Source organism: Dermacentor variabilis, chromosome 3, assembly GCF_050947875.1.
Source record: "Dermacentor variabilis isolate Ectoservices chromosome 3, ASM5094787v1, whole genome shotgun sequence".
NCBI lineage: Eukaryota > Metazoa > Arthropoda > Arachnida > Ixodida > Ixodidae > Dermacentor > Dermacentor variabilis.
The window spans coordinates 206,302,347-206,322,711 of NC_134570.1; the positions used below are offsets into that span (position 1 = coordinate 206,302,347).

The 20,365-nt window shown below is 48.5% G+C and overlaps 1 protein-coding gene across 2 annotated transcripts in view; it reads left to right on the forward strand.

Annotated features, from left to right (window-relative positions):
* LOC142576606 (urease accessory protein UreD-like) overlaps positions 1-20,365 on the forward strand; it is a 91,680-nt gene that overhangs the window by 62,747 nt on the left and 8,568 nt on the right. For both annotated transcript variants that reach the window (XR_012826883.1, XM_075686808.1), the window contains one exon: positions 11,580-11,665. Coding sequence is in view for 1 of the 2 variants with exons in the window: in XM_075686808.1 (XP_075542923.1) it covers positions 11,580-11,657 (78 nt within the window). In the remaining variant the exon portion in view is untranslated. The remainder of the gene's footprint in view (positions 1-11,579; positions 11,666-20,365) is intronic.

Sequence of the window (20,365 nt, forward strand, 5' to 3'; positions counted from 1 at the left end):
AGTTATCGATGCTTCTACCCGGCTGTCTGTTGTCGCCGAACCTTGTGTTATCTGATTTCATCGCGTAACGCGAATGGTGTAGAACTTTGTGGAAGGCACGCGGGTCCAAACGATTAGTCTGGAACACTCGACGAGTGCTCTATAAAAGCCGACGCGCTTGACCCACTGATCAGATTTCCGACGATCGCCGACTCTGTTCGCCGCTTTCGTTGTGCTATACGTGTAGCCTGTTTTGTGGGCACAGGTTCGCCCAATAAAATCTAGTTTTGCCTTTCACAGTATTGCTACTGTGTTCTTAACGTCACCACCACGTGACGATATACAATAATTGAAAGTCTGGGCTTTATTTACATGGCTTATGGATGTGGGTGACTATGTCAGAGTAAAAAAAAAATAGGGGTGTTTTACATGAGGTATGCTTTGATGGCTTAGTTTGAGTTCTATCCTTCCACTTTGGCGATCTTTCCCAAACTTGGAAAATGTGCATATTTGCGACAAAATATTATCGTGGGTGACACGGTTGACATGGGTGTCACGAGTAAAAACGAACTCGCTGACTGGTTTTAGGATGGAGGAGTCCGCGGAACTAATCGTTGGGGCGCATCTTGCCGGCGTCCTAGACTTGTCCGTTGCGGTCACTAGTTGCTGCTTTCCGCACAATCAGCATAGGCCCTGAGAGGCTCTCGGTAACTCTGACGTGCGTAGGTGGCCGGTGGGACAATTAGAGCGATCGTCAAATGCACGCGGATGGCACGCATGAGCGTCGTCAACAACTCTATCCGTTTGCCGTATCACCGAAGAGTTTCCGTCATGGGATGGGACCGACACACTTGCAATACTAGTAAAATTATCCAAGCCTCCGAACTTTGGTAGAAACCTTCTCATTTTCAGCTCTTCAAATGCCCGGAAATGTTGCTTCAAACAGACAGAATGCTAAGATCTTATTTCTTTACAAGGAAGTGAAAAACGCCAGCAGCGATTTATTTAAGGAGATGTCCTACGTTTTCTTCGTCGGGCATGGTGGGGCTGACGATTCCGCATAATTTGAAAAAACCTCTATATAGGTTGTACACATTTCGTTAGGTCACTGAGCTCTTCGGGAAAGCGTGTGCTTAGCCTTCTTTTTCTTAGAGATGGCGTCCACAAAGCACTTTGTAAATTCTTGTGGAAAATTATCCCAGCTTGTCAATACGTTATCGTGGTTTTCAAACTAGAGGAGCGCGGTTCCAGCGAGAAAATGAGACCACGTTATCGAGCTGCTTCGCAATGCTCTAGTGGCGGTGGCGACTCACTTTTTCGCAGTACTTCAGCCAGTCGTCGACGTCTTCGTTCGCCTTCCCTGAAAAGCTGGTTGGGTCTCCCAGCTGCCTCCAGTAGCCAGCCTACGCCGCGTGATTGTTGTCTGGTTCGACGCCGGTGGGGTCACCTTTGCTTTCTCCGGTATTGGCCATGTCCGCTGCTTGGGGTTGTAATCAGGCTAAACGTCTACTCCGTTGCCCAGTCGGTAGACCTAGGTAGTCCTGGATCGTCCAGGATTGAAGCGGCACCTCCACCAAAGATGTTACGAAATATGTTTATTTACCGATAGATGGATAGAATGAACTTAATTTTCCAACGGATAAGGTGATTTACTTACCCCCCGACTCGCTGTTCAGGGGGCGGGCGCCGCCGCCTCAGGTGCAGGCTCGGAGGTCTTGGGTCCCAGCAGCCTCTTGAGCCAGTTGAACGAGCCGGAGCTGGAGCTCAGAGTGCTAGCTGGGCAGCAGGGTGTCCCAGGTGTATCTACTACCAATATTATGCGTTCCTCCAGGAGAGTACGGGCATTCCCATGTGATATGGTCGAGGGTCCCTTTCGCCCCACAAAGATTAGACCTATCACTCCTGGCCTTGGGGAACATGTGGTTCGCCATAACCGGGTGCGGCTACGTGTAAGTTTGCAGTCGTCTCCACGCGACTGCTTGTCTGTTGTTTAATTCCGGGTCTGGCAGGGATACCATGTACTACCCGATGTATAATGCTGCGTGATCTCCCCATATTTTAGCATGCGCCCTCCCCTCCCTCGGTCATCGAGGGTTCGCGTAGCAGCTCGGCGGTAGATATCTCGATCGAGCTCGTGGGCCGCCTGGTTGCCGGGGACGGCTTCGGGCTCCGGAGTACAAATTGTTAAAATTTTTCTATTTAATTTTCTGTGGCCTAGGATTCTGGCCACTAGGGGTGAGATACTTCCCTTGCTAAAATGTTGTATGGCAGTTTTGCTGTCACTGATCACAAATTTCGCGTCTGTTCTAGCGCAATCTCACGCGATCGGGATTTTCTCGGCAACTTCTATGCTCCGCCCGCGCAGAGGGGCAGCTGTCACGGCATTATTCCGGCCGCTGACGGGCGTCGCCACCGTAAAACCGCCGCCACCTCCCGCCGCGTCTGCATAGGCCACCTCATCTTCCGAAATTTCACCTAATCTAATTTGTAATGGTTCGGCTCGTTTTTGCCTCCTGTCTTTGGTATGTTCCGGGTGCACGTTTCTTGGCAGGGGGAGATAATCAGATTTTTCGTGACTTCCCTATACATCTCGACCTTTTGGGTGGGGCCTCTATCCGTGTTTATTTCAAGTTTGGTCAATATGGCTCTTCCTGTCCTCGTGGTGCTAAGTCTCTCAATTTGAGAGGTTCGCACCACTCCCACCAGTTCTTCCCGTGTGTTGTGCACCCCTAGAGCCATCAGTCTCTCCGTGGATGTGCACATGTGGATGCACATCACCCAGCGCTCTTTTACGCATTTTCTCATTAGAGGATCAATCTTTGCTCTTTCCACCGCTTTCAAATGGAGATATGGCGTTGCGTAGCTCACCTGGCTGAATATGTATGCATGTATTAGTTTAATCAAAATTTCCCCCTTTAACCCTCGGCCTTTGCTGACTCAAGTTCTGAATCGCGTGATTCTTCAGCCTCTTGACGGTCTCGCCATTATGGCTGTGTGACTGGAGAGTCAGGCCCAAGATTCTGATTTTCTCGACCGTATTGGTAGCTGCTTACCCGCAACTTTAATTTTGATCTCCGACAGCGGCTTGCACTTTAAGTGTTTCGGATTGCATAAGATAAACAATTATGATTTCAGCGGCGAGCACGCTAGGCCTCTCTCGGCCGCGTGATTGACTATGATGTCGGTGGCGGCCTGGAGCAGGCTTTCGACAGCTGAATGAATTCCCCGGTTGAACCAAAATCAAGAAAGGGGCTGACAGATGGAATAGCACACTGTGGTATAAAGGGTATAAACAGGGATAAGGCGCCTCAGAAAGGCTGTCCGACGTCTCGATAGGAGCACCTATCTTCTTCAAAGGCGGCCTCGTCAACCTCGGCACGTTAGTTTTAGAGGGTTAGTACAGTGACATCACGTGCGCTTGTTGTCGGTGGCGGCCGGTTGTGAAGGGAGAGACTTCAAAGAGAATGAGCGCTGTCGCCTGACGTTTGTGAGCGTGGTTCCCAAGACGAGGGGCAAGAGCGGGATAGTGGGAAGGCGGGGAGAAAAGAAAAAAACAGAAAAGGAGGAAAAACAACGGGGGGGGGGGACACCAAGAGAACAAGAAACAATGAAAAAGAGGGGCACGGGATGGCGTTAGGGAAGCGACAGGTTAGGGAGCATTCAGGGGTGTCGTCGGCGGCATGTTGGTGTGGCTTTAGAAGAGCCAGTCGGGCGGTAAGTGCGCGAGTAACAAAAAATACCCAAAAAGACATCAGTTGACAGAGTGACTTTAGTAGCGTAGCAGCCGATGCGTCGAGTAATTTTGAAGGAGCTAAGATGGCGACAAGGAGTCTGGCGTGCACTGCATGGGGAAACTTGAAGGCAGCGGCATGGTCTTTCAAGGGACGTTAGCCTCTTTAGCTCAACGTAGGTGTCGTTACGGCGGTATACAGAAATGGCGATACCCTGTGTGGCTGAGGCGCCGGAAAAGGTATCCTGTCGTCTGGGACTTACGAATGTGTTGGCGAGGGTGTTTCAAAAAACCTATATAATTAAAACAGACAAAGAAAGGGCAGGGGGTGCCGAAACTGGAATAACAAATAGGAGGGTGACGTGCACAGAAGCGGGCGGCGGCAGCTGTACTTGGGAAAAGGGGGTCGTACAGTTGATATAAGTGTAAAAACATGAAATAGTATAATAAATTGAGCTGTAGACAGGAAAAAAGTTCACGAAATGGAGGAACAGGTGAGGTTAGAAAATAAGGTTAGCTGGTGGCACAATGTGTTTTGTGCCTTGGTTGATGATATGAGAATTTCAGATTTAAGTTTCCGCTTTTAATGACTCTGAGTTGCTACGTGCCAAATTAATGCCTGTCGGGTGTAGGCAATTAAACTTGTGTATGAGGTATAATTCCGTATATTTCCTTTCGCGAGGTGAACGGAAATGAGTTTGTAGTATATAGAGCCTTGCTTTGCGAATATATGAGCATGTTCGTTTAAGTGGCTGGCTACTGCTTTAGTGAATTTAGCGGATGCAAAACACCGTTGAGACGTATGAATTTGTTGTCTAGTCTCACCTACGCATTGTTTGCCACAAGCGGCACATTATAGACAGTAGACTACGTTGCTTGATGTGCAGGTGAAACCCGAAGTTACCTTGTGTGAGTAATTCGACGCTTTACTTTTTACTGTTGTAGTAGATTGAATATGTTTGTATGTAGAGCACCTGGGGCGGCCACGGAGACCGGTTCCCAACTTCGTCTTTGTCCTTACTTTGGCATGCACAATAATACCTTTAAAATTATTGTTGCGTTTGTAAGCTGCTCTGGGCGAGTTGGGAAAAATCTTGAGTTTCTGGTCGCTGGTGAGAATTGGGTAATATTTACAGAGAATGTTGCTCACGTTTGGGAGTGCGTTTGAGAATTTAGTAGTAAGGAGAGGCGTTGTTCTTGTGATCCTCGGGCGGAGCTTGAGGAATTCGGCTCGATCAAGTTTTGTTGCAGCGGTGTAGGCTTTTTGAAGGTCACTATTTAGGTGGCTCCTGTTTGATAGGGTTTCTTTAAGGTGATCGAGTCTATCTATGTAGTCTTGGTTTTCAACGCAAATGCGACGTATTCGTGTGACTTGGCCTTTAAAGATGCCTTGTTTGCAATGTCTGGGATGATGGCTTGTATGTTGTAGGTACTGTTGTTTGTCGAAAGGTTTCCTCTACAGGGTTGTTTTTATCGCCCCATGGTCAATGTATATTGTTGTGTCCAGAAAGTTTATGCGCTCAGTTGAGGATATTGATGTGAATTTTATTGTTGGATGAAAAGAGTTTAGAAATGCTACATATTTATCTAGGCTGTCTTGACAATGTCCCCATATTATGAATATGTCGTCTATGTATCATAGGCATGTGTGGGGTTTGTCAGTGCAGCGCGATAGGAAATCTGTTTCTAGAATCTCCATAAATATGTTCGCGTAGGTTGGTGCAAAAGGAACCCGTGCTTGTTCCGGTGTTTCCGAGTACCCGCGCTCGTAGCTGTAGGTAGTAATTCTCCTCAAATTCGAAGTAGTTATCTGTTAGAACTAATTGAAGCACAGACAAGTAGACTTCAGTGGAGTGTTGTGCATTGTGTTTAGTCAGCGTTAGTTTTATCGAAGATAAACCATCGGGAATCTGTATGTTGGAGTACAGGGCCGTGACGTCTAGTGTTGCGAGAATTATGTTATGGAGTAGTGTGCCTTTAGAATTAATGTCTTCTCATAATTCTCAGCAGGTGGGGCGTATCTTGTACAAATGACGAAATTCCTTTTGGCAAGTCACCAAGGAATTGGTTAAGGAATGTGGAAATGTTTTCTGTGGTGGTGTTGTTGTTCGATACTGTCGGACGACCTGGGATAATACCGATGTATAGTTCAGTGGATGGAATTTTAAGAATTTTTGGAAGGAGGTAGAAGCGTACGGCAGTTTTCTTGCTTGGTTTAAGAAATTTGTATTTCGATGGCGTTATAAATTCGTCGGCCAAAAGGGATTTCAGCCTGTTGGCAATTGTCACTGCGTGGGATAATTTCGGATCGTTATCTAGCTTACGGTAGTGTTCTGGGTTGTTAAGTTGTCTCTAAGCCTCGTGCTTGTATTTTTATACTGGCCAAAAAACTATACTACCACCCTTATCTGCTTTCTTGATAACAATGCCATTCCGGTAACTAAGATTTGAAATGATACGACTCTCCGACGCCGTTATGCTTTTAGGTCGCTTGGATGTCTTGGACTGGCTTATAATTTTTTACTCACAGTTTTAAGGTATGTGTCAAGTTCTATGGCTTGTTCTGGTTCGGGAGTCCAAGTGGATTGGGCTCTAAGTGGTGTCGTTTCGGTTTATGGTGTGTTATTGTCTGCGAAAAGTGTCTGATACGCATTCGTCACGAAAATTCTTAAAGGCCCTTGTAAAGCTCGAATTCCTTTATTGTGTTGTTCGTGGGACAAAAGCTTATGCCCTTGCTGAGCATGCCTATTTCTGTTTTACTTAATGTTTTTGAGATGTCTAGAACAATGGCCTGCTTTAATTTTATGGAAGTTTCCGTCAAGTCTGGTATTTCTAGACTCGAGGTCCCTCTCGTTGTCGTAAGGTGGCTCTTTATCTGGAAGGTTGTTCTTTAATTAAAGTTTGCTTTCTTTATTTGTTTTTGAACCAGTTTTGTAGACTCTTTTTCGTCGTAATGCTCTAAATCTTTCTTTTTATCCGATGTCACGGCTATGTTCAGAAGTCTGTGGCTAAAACTTTCGATTTGTTCTTCGCGGTGTTCCTTGAAGATATTCAAAAGTGAAAGTGAGGCATTGTTCAATGTTGTTTGCCAGTTTGCACGATGGTGGGGTGGGAGTGTTCCTAGAGCTGGTACAGCCTTCAGTGTTAAGACCTTTAGGGATTTTATTTTTCTCTGTGCAGATTGTGTAGCTTTTCAGATGGGAGGTGTAGCTCGCATTTTTTTTGTAAGTTTTTTAGCGTGTAGGAATTCGGTGCTTCGTGGCAGAGAAGAGTTATTTATTTGCGATGGCTGTTATTTATTTGTCCTTTTAAGGGTAAATTTGCCTGGGGTGTACTTCTATTTGACAGGTTTAGTACCGTATGCCTGGCTTAATTCGAGCTCGGTTTCTGTTTGACTTTGTGCAGGCAGGCGTGTGGGCGTCTGTGTGAAAACTTCGGTAGTGGATTTTCTGTTGTCTGTTGTGTCTGTTTGCACTATCGTTGATTTCGTTTTTGGAGTAGTGTGCGTCTTGTGGCTCGTTCCACATTCCGCTGTCTGTTTTTCCTGTGTTTTTGAGGTGACTGTCGCAGTTGTGTTGTCCGGGCTGGCACGGTCGGCAGAGTCGGTGGGGGTAGTATTTGAGGTGGATTTAAAGAGTGTTTTTCTTTACTCGTCCTTAATAAAGGATTTGATGTGTTGAGAAACTAGCTGTATTCCTATGCGGTTTAAGTGGAAACGTCCCAAGCTAGGTGTTCGTGCGGTGATTCGTGCATGGTGCATTGTGTCAACGTTCTTGTGGAAGTGTTCTAGGTTGAAAATAATGAGTTGAGCTTGTTAATCTCGTCATTATGCTTCATGAGTGCGTTAGTTTGGTGGATTATTCGGCGGTGTTTGTTTTATAGGCGGGGAGCGGCAGTTGTTGCGGTTATGTGTGCGTTTGGGTGAGCGGCTTGAGTAGTTTGTATTACGACGTTCATGGACTCGATCGTTTCCGCGGCGCTTTGTGTACTAAGGCTGTTTGTGCCTACATTGATAATGAAGTATGTGGTGTCAACTGGCGTATCACAACCTAGCGGGAGAACATCTGATGTTTGCGCCCCACTCAGGTATCTTATGCACGGTGCATGTAGGCCTGGTGGAAAGTGTTCCTTCCGGTATCTGTACTGTCTCCAAAGACTGCTACATGGGCAAAGGATAACAAGGTGCACTTACCCTGTTCCGTCATCGTCAGCTGGCATGGAAATCCAAAATAAAGAATGGGCTGACAGATGGAATAGCACACTGAGGTATAAAGGTTATAAACAGGGATAAGAGGGTAATATCATCCGCATTTACACTAAATTTGAATCCGTCGAGCTTTGCCAATTGCTCGGGGAGTTCCCTCATAGCCACATTGAAGAGTAGGGAAGACAGCACTGATTCCTGGGGCATACCGTTGCTCCCTAGCTCAATTGTGGGGGATTCCAGCGTTTGAAACTTCATGCAGGCAGTTCTTCCCGCCAGGAAGCCCCTGATGTACCGATATGTCCTGCTACCTACATTAATCTTGTTCAGCCGTTCCAGGACCGCCTCATGCTTTACGTTGTCGAACGCCCTCGTAAGGCCTAGCCCCAGAATTGCTTTTGCATCTTTAGACCTTGAGTCTATTGATGATGTTTGATTTAGATCATGACGTTCTGCGTGCACAAGTGAAGTCAAAACCCGACCATCTCATGTGGCCACAGATCGCCCTGCTCCATGAAGATCATCAGTCTGGTCTGGATGACGTGCTCCATCAATTTCCCCACGCATTAAGTTAAAGAAATTGGCCGTAAGTTTGCAAATTGCGGAGGCTTCCCGGGCTTCGGTATTAAAATAATGCTTGCGGTCTTCCACTGTTGTGGGAGTTCGCCTTTATCCCAACATTCCTGCATGCACTCCGTTAGATACCTAATGGAGTCATCGTCTAAGTTCCTGAGCATTTTGTTCATTACCCCGTCAGTGCTCGGTGCCGACTTCGTTTGAAGTCTTACGATCTCTGCCCTCACTTCCGCTTCTGTGATGGGGGCCTCCAACGCCTCGTTAGGCGCTCCTCCATAGTCGGGAAGTGGGGTTCGCGATGTTTCCCCCACATATGTCTCAATTAATTTGTTCATGAAACAATCATCGTTCCCTTTGAACGTGTGCCTCGCTTTTACCAATCTCATACCGGATTGAGTCTTCGAGCTTTCGGGGTCCAACAAGTGCCGGAGGATGCTCCACGTCTTGGAGAGGCTCATGCTCCCCTCCATTTCGTGACACTTGTTGCCCCAATTTCGTTCGCATAATTTGAAAGTATAATCTTCAATTTCTTTATTATGCTTCGCAATCCTTCTGAGGTTGCGGTTCCATTTCTGTTTTTTTTTTTGAGCCGACGCTCCACGCTTTGCTTAGCTTCCAACGTATGCAGAAGACGGCTGTCTGCAATCTCCGGGGTGTTATGTCCTTCGAGCGTTTTTGTCGCCTCTCTAACGTCCGATTTGAGCGCCGTCGGCCATTCCTTGATGTTTTTGATGCGCCCCAGTTCCTGCGCCCTCCTGATATCTCTGACCTTGACCCACTCAACGACGGCCGGCGCGCGAGCCCTGCGCGTTTTAAGGCCTTCTTTCAGTATGTAAACAATGATGTAGCGGTCGCCGCCAAAATTTTGATCCGAATTATGCCATTCTAGACCTTTCACGTTTTTGAGAATCTCAGATCCGGAGATGTATCCTTACTAACGCTATTACCCGAGTGAAACGGGGTCAGGAGGAATCCACAGGGAAGGACCAGCCGGCGCGGAGTTTAGCCGAGCTCACGTACCCTTGCTGTACTTCTTTCTCTCGCTCAGTCGCGCAGTGCTGCGACAATATTTTAGGCGCGCTTGTACATTGCCAAAGTAGCCTTCGCCCCACGAAATACTTTGCTGCTGCACAAGCACAATACAGGGATCGTCAAAAAAAGTTCTTCAGCGAACCTCAATAAAAAAAAAAAGGACTGGATAAACTGCTAGGAAAATAATTTTTTACATTAAGGCGTACTTTTGGCAAGCAGTAGCTCTAGTGGTCCTCACCTTCTTCAGTGTTGGGCGGAATTTAGGAAAAAACTTGAACGAAAGTGAGATTATCGGTGTTTCCAATTGTTCACTGACCAGATATTGCATAAAAGACCCGCAATCCTCTATTTGGTGAACTGTTGTTTGCCATACTAAGATGGATGCAGTAATAAATAATTTCCTAAAGAGTTTCCTTTTATTGTGTTTATTTTACATTGACTGAAGCTCTTACGTAAAAGTGTCATAGGCATTCCGTCTTTTCGCCATTTTAACGCGAAAGCGTTAAGAGCCCCGCGTCGCAAGAAATCCAATGTCGTTGTCGGCGCAGTTGTCTGTGAGCGAAAATTCTTCTATATATTTATGTATATGTAAATGCCACGCCTTTCTATATGACATGCGGTATATGCGGGTTATATTACCGCACCATTCTATCACTAAAGTTGCTCGTACCTTGTCTTACAGTCTTGAAAAAGTTATTCCTCGGAATTTTGAGAATTTTGAGACAAACAAATGTCATGAAACGAAAAACCGCCAGGGCATGCCTTTTATGTTAAATCTTGTCAGACTGAAATATTAAAAGTGCGAAACAGTAACAGAAGCCTGAAATTGATGTAATTTCTTTAGCGCGGCTGTGCACAGCCTCCGGGATTGGCCCACGCATCAGGCCGTGTTTCTACCAGAAAGCTCGCCTTCGTGCATAGCATTCGCCTCCAGCGTTTCACGGTAAACATTAGGGTGACATAAGCTGCAGTTGGCGGGAAGCGTGGGGAACAGTCAGGGATCTTTGAATGCTATTGCGTTCCAATCTTAAAGGCGAAGCTTAAGGGCTCTCCAAATTTTTTGTACTGTGTTCGTGCCGCAGTAAAGTACTTCATGCTTTGCCGGCTGCTTCCTTAATGAATAAGCCTCTCTAAAATGCTTTACCAGAAACATACATATTCGCTAAGTTTGATGAAGAGCGCCAAAGTAGAAGGATAGAATTTGAACAAAGAGATCGAAGTGTGCCTTGCACACGCAGAACCCATATTAGTTACTGTAGTATAGCTGCACGTGATGTAGTTAGCAAGTGTCCATGTCACTTTGGAGCACCGCGGTGGCCTTTAAGATAGTTTCGGTCTGTGAACACGGCAGCCACGCCATACCTGACATCGTCCTACAACTTGCGTTCGTGGCTCTGTATTGAGTTGCCTGCGCGCGCCTTGTGCCTCGCGACGCAAAGCGCGGCATACTGAACAGTGGCGATGGTTCAGCAAGAGCTGAAATTTTGAAGGTCTAACTTTCGGCAGGAGCTGCTCGCAAAGTCAGTTTCCTGAAGGAAATACTAAGGCAAACTGTGACGCTGGTGTCTGTAGTAGCTGTAAGCGAGGGGGTTCAGCCAGCATGGTAATGATGGTTGGTATGCGTGGATTTCCCTGTACTTTGTCCTTGTAGCAACAAACGGCATTGCGGATCCGTAAGCAGATCATTTTCAACAAAATATTGCGTTTTAAGTACGGCAAATTGCAATGACTATGAGTGTGTGTAAATTCTTATTGCCTTCTAAATTAGAAAAAAAAATATGACTGCTTCAAAATTTGGGCGATACGGGCATACAACGCGTAGTACATCAAGCCACAAGAGTGTCTGAAGCCGCAATCACAAAGATAAAAGAAATCTGAAGAACCTACAAAACAGCTGAAAAGTCCAAACTCCATAGTTGCCTCTACTAATGTCAGTAGGGAACTGTGTGAATGTCGGTACTGGTGCCTACATTTAGAACACGCAGACGTAGCTGTACATTATTGCAATCTCCTTGATCCTGCATGGCCAAAACATTTTCCTGTCTCTCTTATTTTCAGGCCTACTCAAAGCTTGGGGAGCTTCTTGAGCCGCTGTTCTTTGTGCTTGGCGGAAATCCCTTTGCACTCAAACACTGAGACTGCAGGTGAGCATTAGAGTTGCGGTGTGACAACTCCGGAGTTGGAATGATTCCAGAATGATTCCACACTTTTGAACACGCGGAATGACATGAGAATGGAATGAAGGCACCAGTCAGACAGTTGAAATATGAAAGGATTGGGAGCCCACGATTACAGAATGGAACTGGTATGGAATGGACGCATAGCCCTGGACTGCTAAAGGTTGATTTTGAGTGAGACAACCAAGCTGGTAAATTTTCTGTTTCGACTAAACTAGACTAGGCCAATGTATTGTATTTTTTCTATCGGTTATGTCAGTATTCACCTATACGTGACTCAGCGCCTCCCCTATTTTTTCAATGCCAGAACGATGCGGCTGATTTGACCGTTCACCATCCTCTCCTATCTTCCTTTCCTACTCTCCCCCGTCGGTTAGCGTTAGCGCCTGCTTTACGGTCGTGGGGGAGAGTACCATCTGCGTGGCGCCTCATGACGGAAGTCGAAGGAAGGAAGTCGAAGGAACCCGACAGACGCAGGGACGGAGCGTCTGGAATGCCAGTGGACGCAGCGCCACTGGAAAGCCAGTGGCGCGCGTTCAGACGAACGCGTGACGCAAGCAGTCGTACCTAGTCGTACCATCTGGGTGACGTCACAACTCGGCAGCTCAATGAAGGCACCAACGGCTCCAATTGTGGGGCGAACGATTGCACTGGCATGGAAAAAATAGAGGAGGCGATGGGTGACTACGTCTGCCGAGGTAATTATAAACAACACGGTAATCTGTTCGTCCGTTCTACATTTCTGAAGACCCGGAAAGCTTTCTGGCTGACAAGGTTGAAGTGCGTTTAAAGTGTGTAACTTCAAGTTGTCAAGAATTATTCGGCTTAGCTAAGCACGCTTGACCTACAACTCAAAGATAGCGACCAAGAACGACGTGTCAAATGGTTGCAGCCTGCGCGAGTCCATGGTAATTTGGAATGCGTGCCACATTTTTTGCACTATGTCAAGCATTCAGAATGCATGATAATAGGAAGTCAGAGAGATGTACTGAAAGAAAATGGTGATCGGTAATAATATGCCAGCGGATGTGAAAGAAGAAGAGTATCGTCCTGCAATACATATCAATGCGTTTTGTTTTACGCTAATGATAAAGTGAGAGAATTTCTAGCTGGACGTCTGACATGCACACCAGTGTTAGACTATTTTGTAGTTTCATTTACCCGTACACAAACAGTATCAGAAGAAATAATATCACAAGTTTCCGTTTTAAGAAACCGGAAGGCAGGCAGTGTTTATATCACAGCGTGCGATAAGACTGTCAACCACCTGACACGTTTAAGTCTAAGGTGAAGCTAACTTAGGCGGTCATGGCTGGCCAGCTGTAAAGTACTATTTAAGAAACCTCTTCACCATAACATCAGACATTAGCGTCATGTGTGCCGCAGGGCTAAATTGAAGAAAACCTACGTACAAATGGCGAAGTATAATTTCACTTCTGAAGGCATCCATCTTTATGAGCTGATTTTGAAGTAGCCGTGAGAGTGACTGAGTCTTCGCCCTATTTCTTTGCTCTTTCTTCAAGTGTGAACTAGGGAAGAGCTTCGGGAGAGGATACCGCATGACAGAATGTCACCACGAATTGATATGTTTGGGAGATATTTCGATAGAAAGAACTGAATATATTTTACAATCACGACACATATTGGTGACTTCTAACCCACGCAGCTAAAATATGTTTATAAAAGAATAAAGGTTACGTAATAATGCTTCATGTGTTTCTTTTCCCGTCCTATCATACTTGTGTTCGTGAAATAAGGCCCCTTAAGTGTGGGTATAGTGGTGACTAGGCATGGGCTGTACCAGGAACAGACATGTACAGCCGTCAGCACGCTTAACACGAACGCTCCGCAGCGTGGCCTGGACTGGCTTGGACTGGCTTGGACTGACGCCAGCGCCGCGAAGTGTTGTGCTCTGTTATCTCGGCATGTTTGCGGCGGCTAACGATAGCTGGAGCACAGCTCGATTTTACTGCTCGTCTCGTCTTTTGCTTGTGCCTGTCCAGCGGGGAGAGTGCGCTCACTTGACATGTCCGTTTCGCCACTTTTCGCTCGTGGCTGCGGTCTCACGCGCGTCCAGAAAACACGTTATGGTTTGCTTATCGCGGCAAACCGCAAACCGTTCGTGGCGAAAAGAAATCTGTAAATCTGCAAATGTTCTTCATTTCGTATATTCTCTGACAGCGCGCTTAGGAGTGCTCTCGCAGGTTAGTGTCTGGCTTCCTGCTTACTCCACACTGCACTGGCGATCCAGTGTCGGGGCGTAAGAGCCTGCGTGTCTCCTGGCAAGAAAGACGCGTAGATGCGATGCAAACTAAGCGCTTAATGTCTAGTTATTGACCAAAAGCGCTAAGAGGCATCTTGACAGAGAGGAAACGGGCTTTTTAGGTAATTAAAAAGACTCTGGCCATAGATGTAACGTATCGAGAGGTAGCATCTTATAGCTTATAAGGGCACATAAGGTAACTCGACGCCCCCGCCGCATCTTGGTGATTAAACAGCGGGTTCCCGATCTTATTCACAGTGTCATCCTTAACAATTTGCAATGCGCGTTTCCTATACGGTTTTTCGCCAGTTTTCAAAAATGCAAACTGCAGTTAATATTTTAAATGGATGTATGTACCAACACTGGATCTTCAGTGCATCGTGGACTAAACAGGAAGCCAGACACTAACCTGCGAGAGCACTCCAATGCGCGCTTCAACGTGTTTTCTGGACGCGCGTGAGACCACAGCCACGAGCGACACGTGGCGAGCGACAGCCACGAGCGACACGTGGCGAGACGGACATGTCAAGTGAGCGCACTCTCTTCGCCGGTCAGGTACACAGCGAAAGACAAGACGAGCAGCCAAATCAAGCTGCGCTTCAGCTACCGTAAGCCGCCGCAAACATGCCGAGATAACAGAGCACAACACTTCGCGGCGCTGGCGTCAGTCTAAGCCGTTCCGGGCCGTATTTTTTCCATTGCTAGTAGGTACAGCGGGGCGTGGCGCTTTTTACGGCGCTCGACGTTTCTGTGCAGGCGCTAGTAAGAGTGGGCGCGAGAGAGAACATCTGGGGGCTTTTGCTCCTTGAATATATGACTCAGCCTAGGCACTACGGTGGAGGCTTCTTAGCGCGCGTTGTATTCGTTTGTCCCCTAGACATGCCGACATTCCGGAGTGCGGTCGAGTTTGTTTAGGCTCCGCCGCTGCTGCCCGCGCAGTGAGGCAGTGGGCGTGGACGCCGCTTGATGATCGCTGTGTCTGAAGGTGCAATGTTCTGAATGGTGTTGTAGAAGTCGCGGGTCGCTTTTTTCGTCGCGACGATAGATCGGATTTTTTACATGCACTGCTCCAGGAGGGCACATGTAACCGGCGAACGGAGGCCTCAGGAGAGCACCTGAGGTTATATTAAAGCAGGCGGCGCAGGATCTTCGGGGAACCCAAGCGGTAGCGGGGGGATCAAAGCTGGAAGCAGGGCGGCCCGTGGGTTGGGGCCGCGGAGGCCGAAGCGTGCCAGGGGGTGTTCGCATAAAATATTGGCTGTCCGCGATAGCGGACAGCCGATCTTATACTTCCCTGGCACGCGCAGGCCTCTGCGAGCCCCAACCAACGGGCCAGTCCGGCTTCTAGCTTTGATGTTCACGTTGCCGCTTTGGTATCGTGGAGGCGCCGCCAATAATGCGAAATAATGGCACGTTGTTTTCATTAGCAAAAACATGATTGAATAAATATAATTGCGTCGAGCCGCCTACTTGCGATGCTAAGTTCACCACTACCACGCCCCCGCGACTTCTGCCGGCACGCCTAGGGACAAGCGCATACAACGCGCGCCAAGAAACTCCTCCGTAGTACCTAGGCAGAGCCGTATTTTCAAGGAGCAAAAGTCCCCACATTTCCTCTCTCGCACCCACTCTTACTCGCGCATGTGCGCAAACGTTCGTCGTCTACGCAAGTGCCACGCCCCGCTGTACCTATTAGCAATTGGCCGGGCCACGCTAGGCCACGCCGGGCCACGCTGCAGAGCGTTCGTGTTAAGCGTGCTGACGGCTGTACTACACCATACGAATGCTCCCACAAGGCTACTTTTGAAGATATCACACCACATAGGCAGATAGATTTTTACAGAAAGGGAATTTGACAAAATACTTATTTTTAAACTGTAGATATTAGAGTCATTATAGTCTAGGATGCGCTGTGGAGATAACAGGCCACAAGGCATGCTTTTTGGGCGAGGTAATTTGACGCAACATTATCTTTGACGTTTTTAATACTTCAAGGATACGTGTTTGGTCAATACAGATAGATAAGCGTAAGTACTCTAAAAATATAGAGAGAACGTAAACTTTTATTTCAAATCAACAAGATTTGAGTCCGGCGTCTTTTTAGTGGGTCTGGGCACCCGCCGCGGACGCGGTTCCGAGACCTTGTCTCGAAGCGGCTTCCTCGGCTCGCTGGACGGCCCAGAGTTGTGCTGTCAGGTCAGAGCTGAGCAGTGCGGTCATCCAGCGTGACTGGAGGCTGGCGGTGGAAGAGACGGAGGGGTCGGCACTGCCCGACTTGTTTGTTAGGTCCCGACACTCCCATAACATATGATTTAGTGTGGCAACCTCGCCACACGATGTGCATCTGTTTGTAGTGTAGATGTATGGATACATGGCGTGCATGAGTCTGGGGTTTCTGTAAGAGTCTGTTTGTAATTGTCTGAAGTGTACTGCTTGCGTCCTGTCTAACCTAGCGTGAGGGAATGGGTATATGCGTCTTTGTAATTGGTAGTGTGCCATGATGTCGTGAAAAGTGGTCATACAATCCTCCCATGCCCAGACATTTGCCGTACCCCGCGGGGGCTCGTCCTCCGATGCTGCTCGGTGAGTCAGGCCTCGAGCAATGCCGTGAGCCGCTTCGTTGGGGGTGCTCATTCCAGTGTGTGCCGGGATCCATAGCAAATGCCTTCGGTTATCAACGTCGGCCTCTCCCTGGTGTATGGGATGTCGCTGGAGTATCTGATACGCCTCTTGCGAGATGCGCCCATTTGCAAAATTGCGAATTGCCGTTTGCGAGTCGCAGATCACGTAAGTAGCTGTGGTTTGTGTGAGGGCCAGTGCTATGGCCGCTTCCTCTGCCGCTTCGGCATGTACCGTGTTCACGGTGACGCTCGTGAGATGGTTGCCTCGGTGGCTAGTAACTGCCGCCACGAAACTCTTCCTGTCTCGATAGCGGGCTGCGTCGGTGAAGACCGCCTCCTTGTCGTTAGAGTAACTTTTGTTCATTTGTTGTGCCCTGGCTTTACGCCTCTCCGTGTGGTGTTGGGGGTGCATGTTGCGAGGCAATGGGGGTACGTATAGTTGCTCGCGTATGGATCTTGGAATGTCTACTTTGACGCCGCGTTGCGAGGGGTATGTGATGCCGAGATTTTCAAGTACGTGTCTGCCCGGGCGGGTCTTGGATAGGCGTTCAAGTTGGGACACTTGTTGCGCCTCCACGAGTTCTTCGAGCGTATTGTGTAGGCGTAGTTCCAAGAACTTGGTGGTGCTAACTCCAGGCGCAAGTCCCAACACACATTTGTACGCCTTGCGTATGAGCGCGTTGAGCTTGTTTTTTTCCGCAACCGTCCAGTTGTGAAACGCTGCCGTGTACCTTATCTGAGAAATGACGAAGGCTTGTATGAGTCGGATGACGCTGCCTTCGCGCATGCCCGCGTGTTTGTTGGTGATGCGTCGAATGAGCTGCATCGTGCTGGTGGCCTTTGCCGTTATCTTGCGAAGTGCTTCGCCATTGCCACCCTTATGCTCTATCATCATTCCTAGTACCCGGATTTTCTCTACTATCGGGACGGGTAGGCCATTTGATGCCGTTAATTGGATCTTTTGCTTTTCCAGGGGGGTGTAGCATTTAGGTGGGCGCCCCTTTCTGACTGGTCTATATAGCAGCAGTTCGGATTTTTCGGCCGAGCAGGCGAGTCCCGTGCCCACGAGGAAGTTTTCTACGAACTGGATGGCCTGTTGTAAATGTTGCTCGATCGCTCCGTCGCTGCCCGTTATCGCCCAGATGGTAATATCATCCGCGTATAGCGTGTGATGCAGTCCTTCGATTTGAAACTATCGGTCGGGCAACCCCAGCAGGACGAGGTTGAAGAGCATTGGCGATATCACCGAGCCCTGCGGGGTGCCCGAGCTGCCGATGTTGATTTGCTCTGACTGTAGTTGTCCCACTCACATGCGAGCGGTTCTTCCCGTGAGGAAGTCTCGGACGTAGTTGTACGTGCGCAGGCCGAGATTTAGCTTGTCTATTTGTCGCAATATGGCATCGTGGCGAACGTTATCGAAGGCCCTCTTGAGGTCCAGCCCGAGGATGGCTCTCGTCGAACGCCCCGGATTGTCTATGATTTGGTGTTTTAGTTGCAGAAGGGCGCCTTGCGTGGAGAGATGTCTTCTGAACCCAATCATGGTGTGTGGAAATAAGTCATTGTCCTCGAGGTAATCCTTGAGTCTATTGAGAAACGCGTGCTCCATTAACTTGCCCACGCAGGACGTGAGGGAGATGTGGCGCAGGTTCTCCAGCTGTAATTTCTTGCCGGGTTTCGGTATCAGTGTGATATTTGCTTCTTTCCATTGCCGGGGTAGCTTGCCTTGCGCCCAACACTCGTTAATGTATTTTGTTAGTTTCGCGATCGATCCGTAATCGAGATTGCGTAGTGCCCTATTGGGTATTCGATCGGGGCGAGGGGCCGACTTGGTGTTCAGCTTTACGAGGGCCGCCTGGATTTCGGCAACGGAGAATTCCTCGTCTAGGGTGGCGTTGCTTTCTCCTGAGTAGTCTGGATATATTTGCGGTGGCGTTTGGGATATACAAAGGCGTTCCGCATCCCGTAGGAACTGTTCTTCCGTTCCCCCGTAAGCGTATATGATTTTGTATATGCCTTGCATGTGTGTGGTCTTGGTGTTGGCGGGATCGATCAGGTACCGCAGTATCTGCCACGTGCAACGCGTGGTGAGTTGACCATCCATCTCCGCGCATTTCTCTTCCCATTGTTGATGTTGCAGGTTAAGCGCATGCTTTTCGATTTCTTTGTTGAGCTGTGCTATCCGTTTACGCAGTCTCCTATTGTGTCTCTGTTGTTTCCATCGGTGCTGCAGGTGAGTTTTGGCTTCCCATATGTGCAGCAACCGGGAGTCTATTGCCTCGAGCCCAGCTGTCGACGGGATCGTCTGCGCCATGCGCTTGATATCCCACCCCAGTTGGTCGGTCCATTGTTCTATATCTTTGATGTCTTCCATCTGTTGCTCATCACGATGCTTGCGTAGCCGATCCAGTTGGTGATCGTCATTTGACGACCGACATTGTGTTCCTGCGGACCGCCTTCTGCTTCTATGGAAATAATGTAGTGATCGCTCCCCAAGTCTTGCATGGTGTTTGTCCAAGTGACTTCGCGTGTGTAGCACGTGAAAGTAAGGTCAGGTGTCGTGTCAGTGATTACGCTGTTGCCCTGCCTTGTTGGTGCCGCGGGGTCGGTGACTAGCTCGCGTCCGGGGTATTGCGCCGTTGCCCATAGATGGGTGCCTTTGGGGTGATCGTGCTTGTAACCCCACGCCGTGTGCGCCGCGTTAAAGTCCCCCTCAATGAACAGCTGTTGCCCCTTGGCGAGGTCGATTGCCCGTTTGAAGAGGACATGGAAGCGGTGCTGGCGGCATCTGGGACTGCTGTAGACGTTCAGTACGAAGATGCTGTTGCGGGTCTTGCGTGGTGGAATTAATTCTACGAGAACGTTTTCGATGTCTCTGATTTTGGTGTCGTGTTCGATAGCTGTGTGCGCTCGCTTGACCAGTGTGGTGACGTTTGGTTTCTCCGCCTTGCCTGTTATAGACTGGTACCCCGCGAGTTTGGCGGGACCATTCGTTTCCTGGAGTATGTTGATGTCTGGGCGTTCGGGGATCGTTTTCAGGTGTTGTTGTAAGTGCGCTCGTTTGTTTTGGTAACTTCTGCAGTTCCACTGCCATATTGTGTGTTTTTGTTTCGATGAGTGTCGGGCCATGTTTATATCTTGTTACATGTGTTGCGCCGCTTCCCTATGCGACGGTACGATCGTGCTGTTTGCGGCTTCTAATCTCGACAGTCTGAGGTGAACACTCTCCAGGCTCCGCTGGATGGTACGCGTGATGGACGCGATGATAGTTTCCTCGAGATTGCTTAGGCGAGCCTCGAGTGCATCTATTCGCGCGTCGCGTATCGCTGCGCGCGTGCGCTTGGGTCGTGTTGCCTCTGTAAGGGCGGGAGTGGGTCTCCGTTTGGTATCGGGGAACTCGACCTCGTCGTCCTCTATGGGTTCCTCTTCTGTTCCCTGCGTGGCCTGAGTGGTATGTGAGGGAGTGAGTCTGCGTTTAGTGCCGGGGTATGCGACTTCGTCGTCCTCTATGGGTTGTTCGTGAGTTTCATGCATGGCCTCTGTATCGGTACCGCTCTTCACGGCATGCTGGAGTTGTTGTATGAGGTCGTCTTTTGCGCGAATCTGTTTCTGCATGAGGTCTATTTGCTTCTGCAGCGCTTGTATCGCCTGTGTTAATTTAGTTACCCCCGTCTCTGTTTTAGCGGGTGCTTTGTCGCCAGCCTTCGCGGTTGGTGCTCGTTTTCCGGTGACCGCATCTGCCCAGCTCACCTTCTCGGTGGTTTCGGTGTCTCTTGTTGAGGTCCT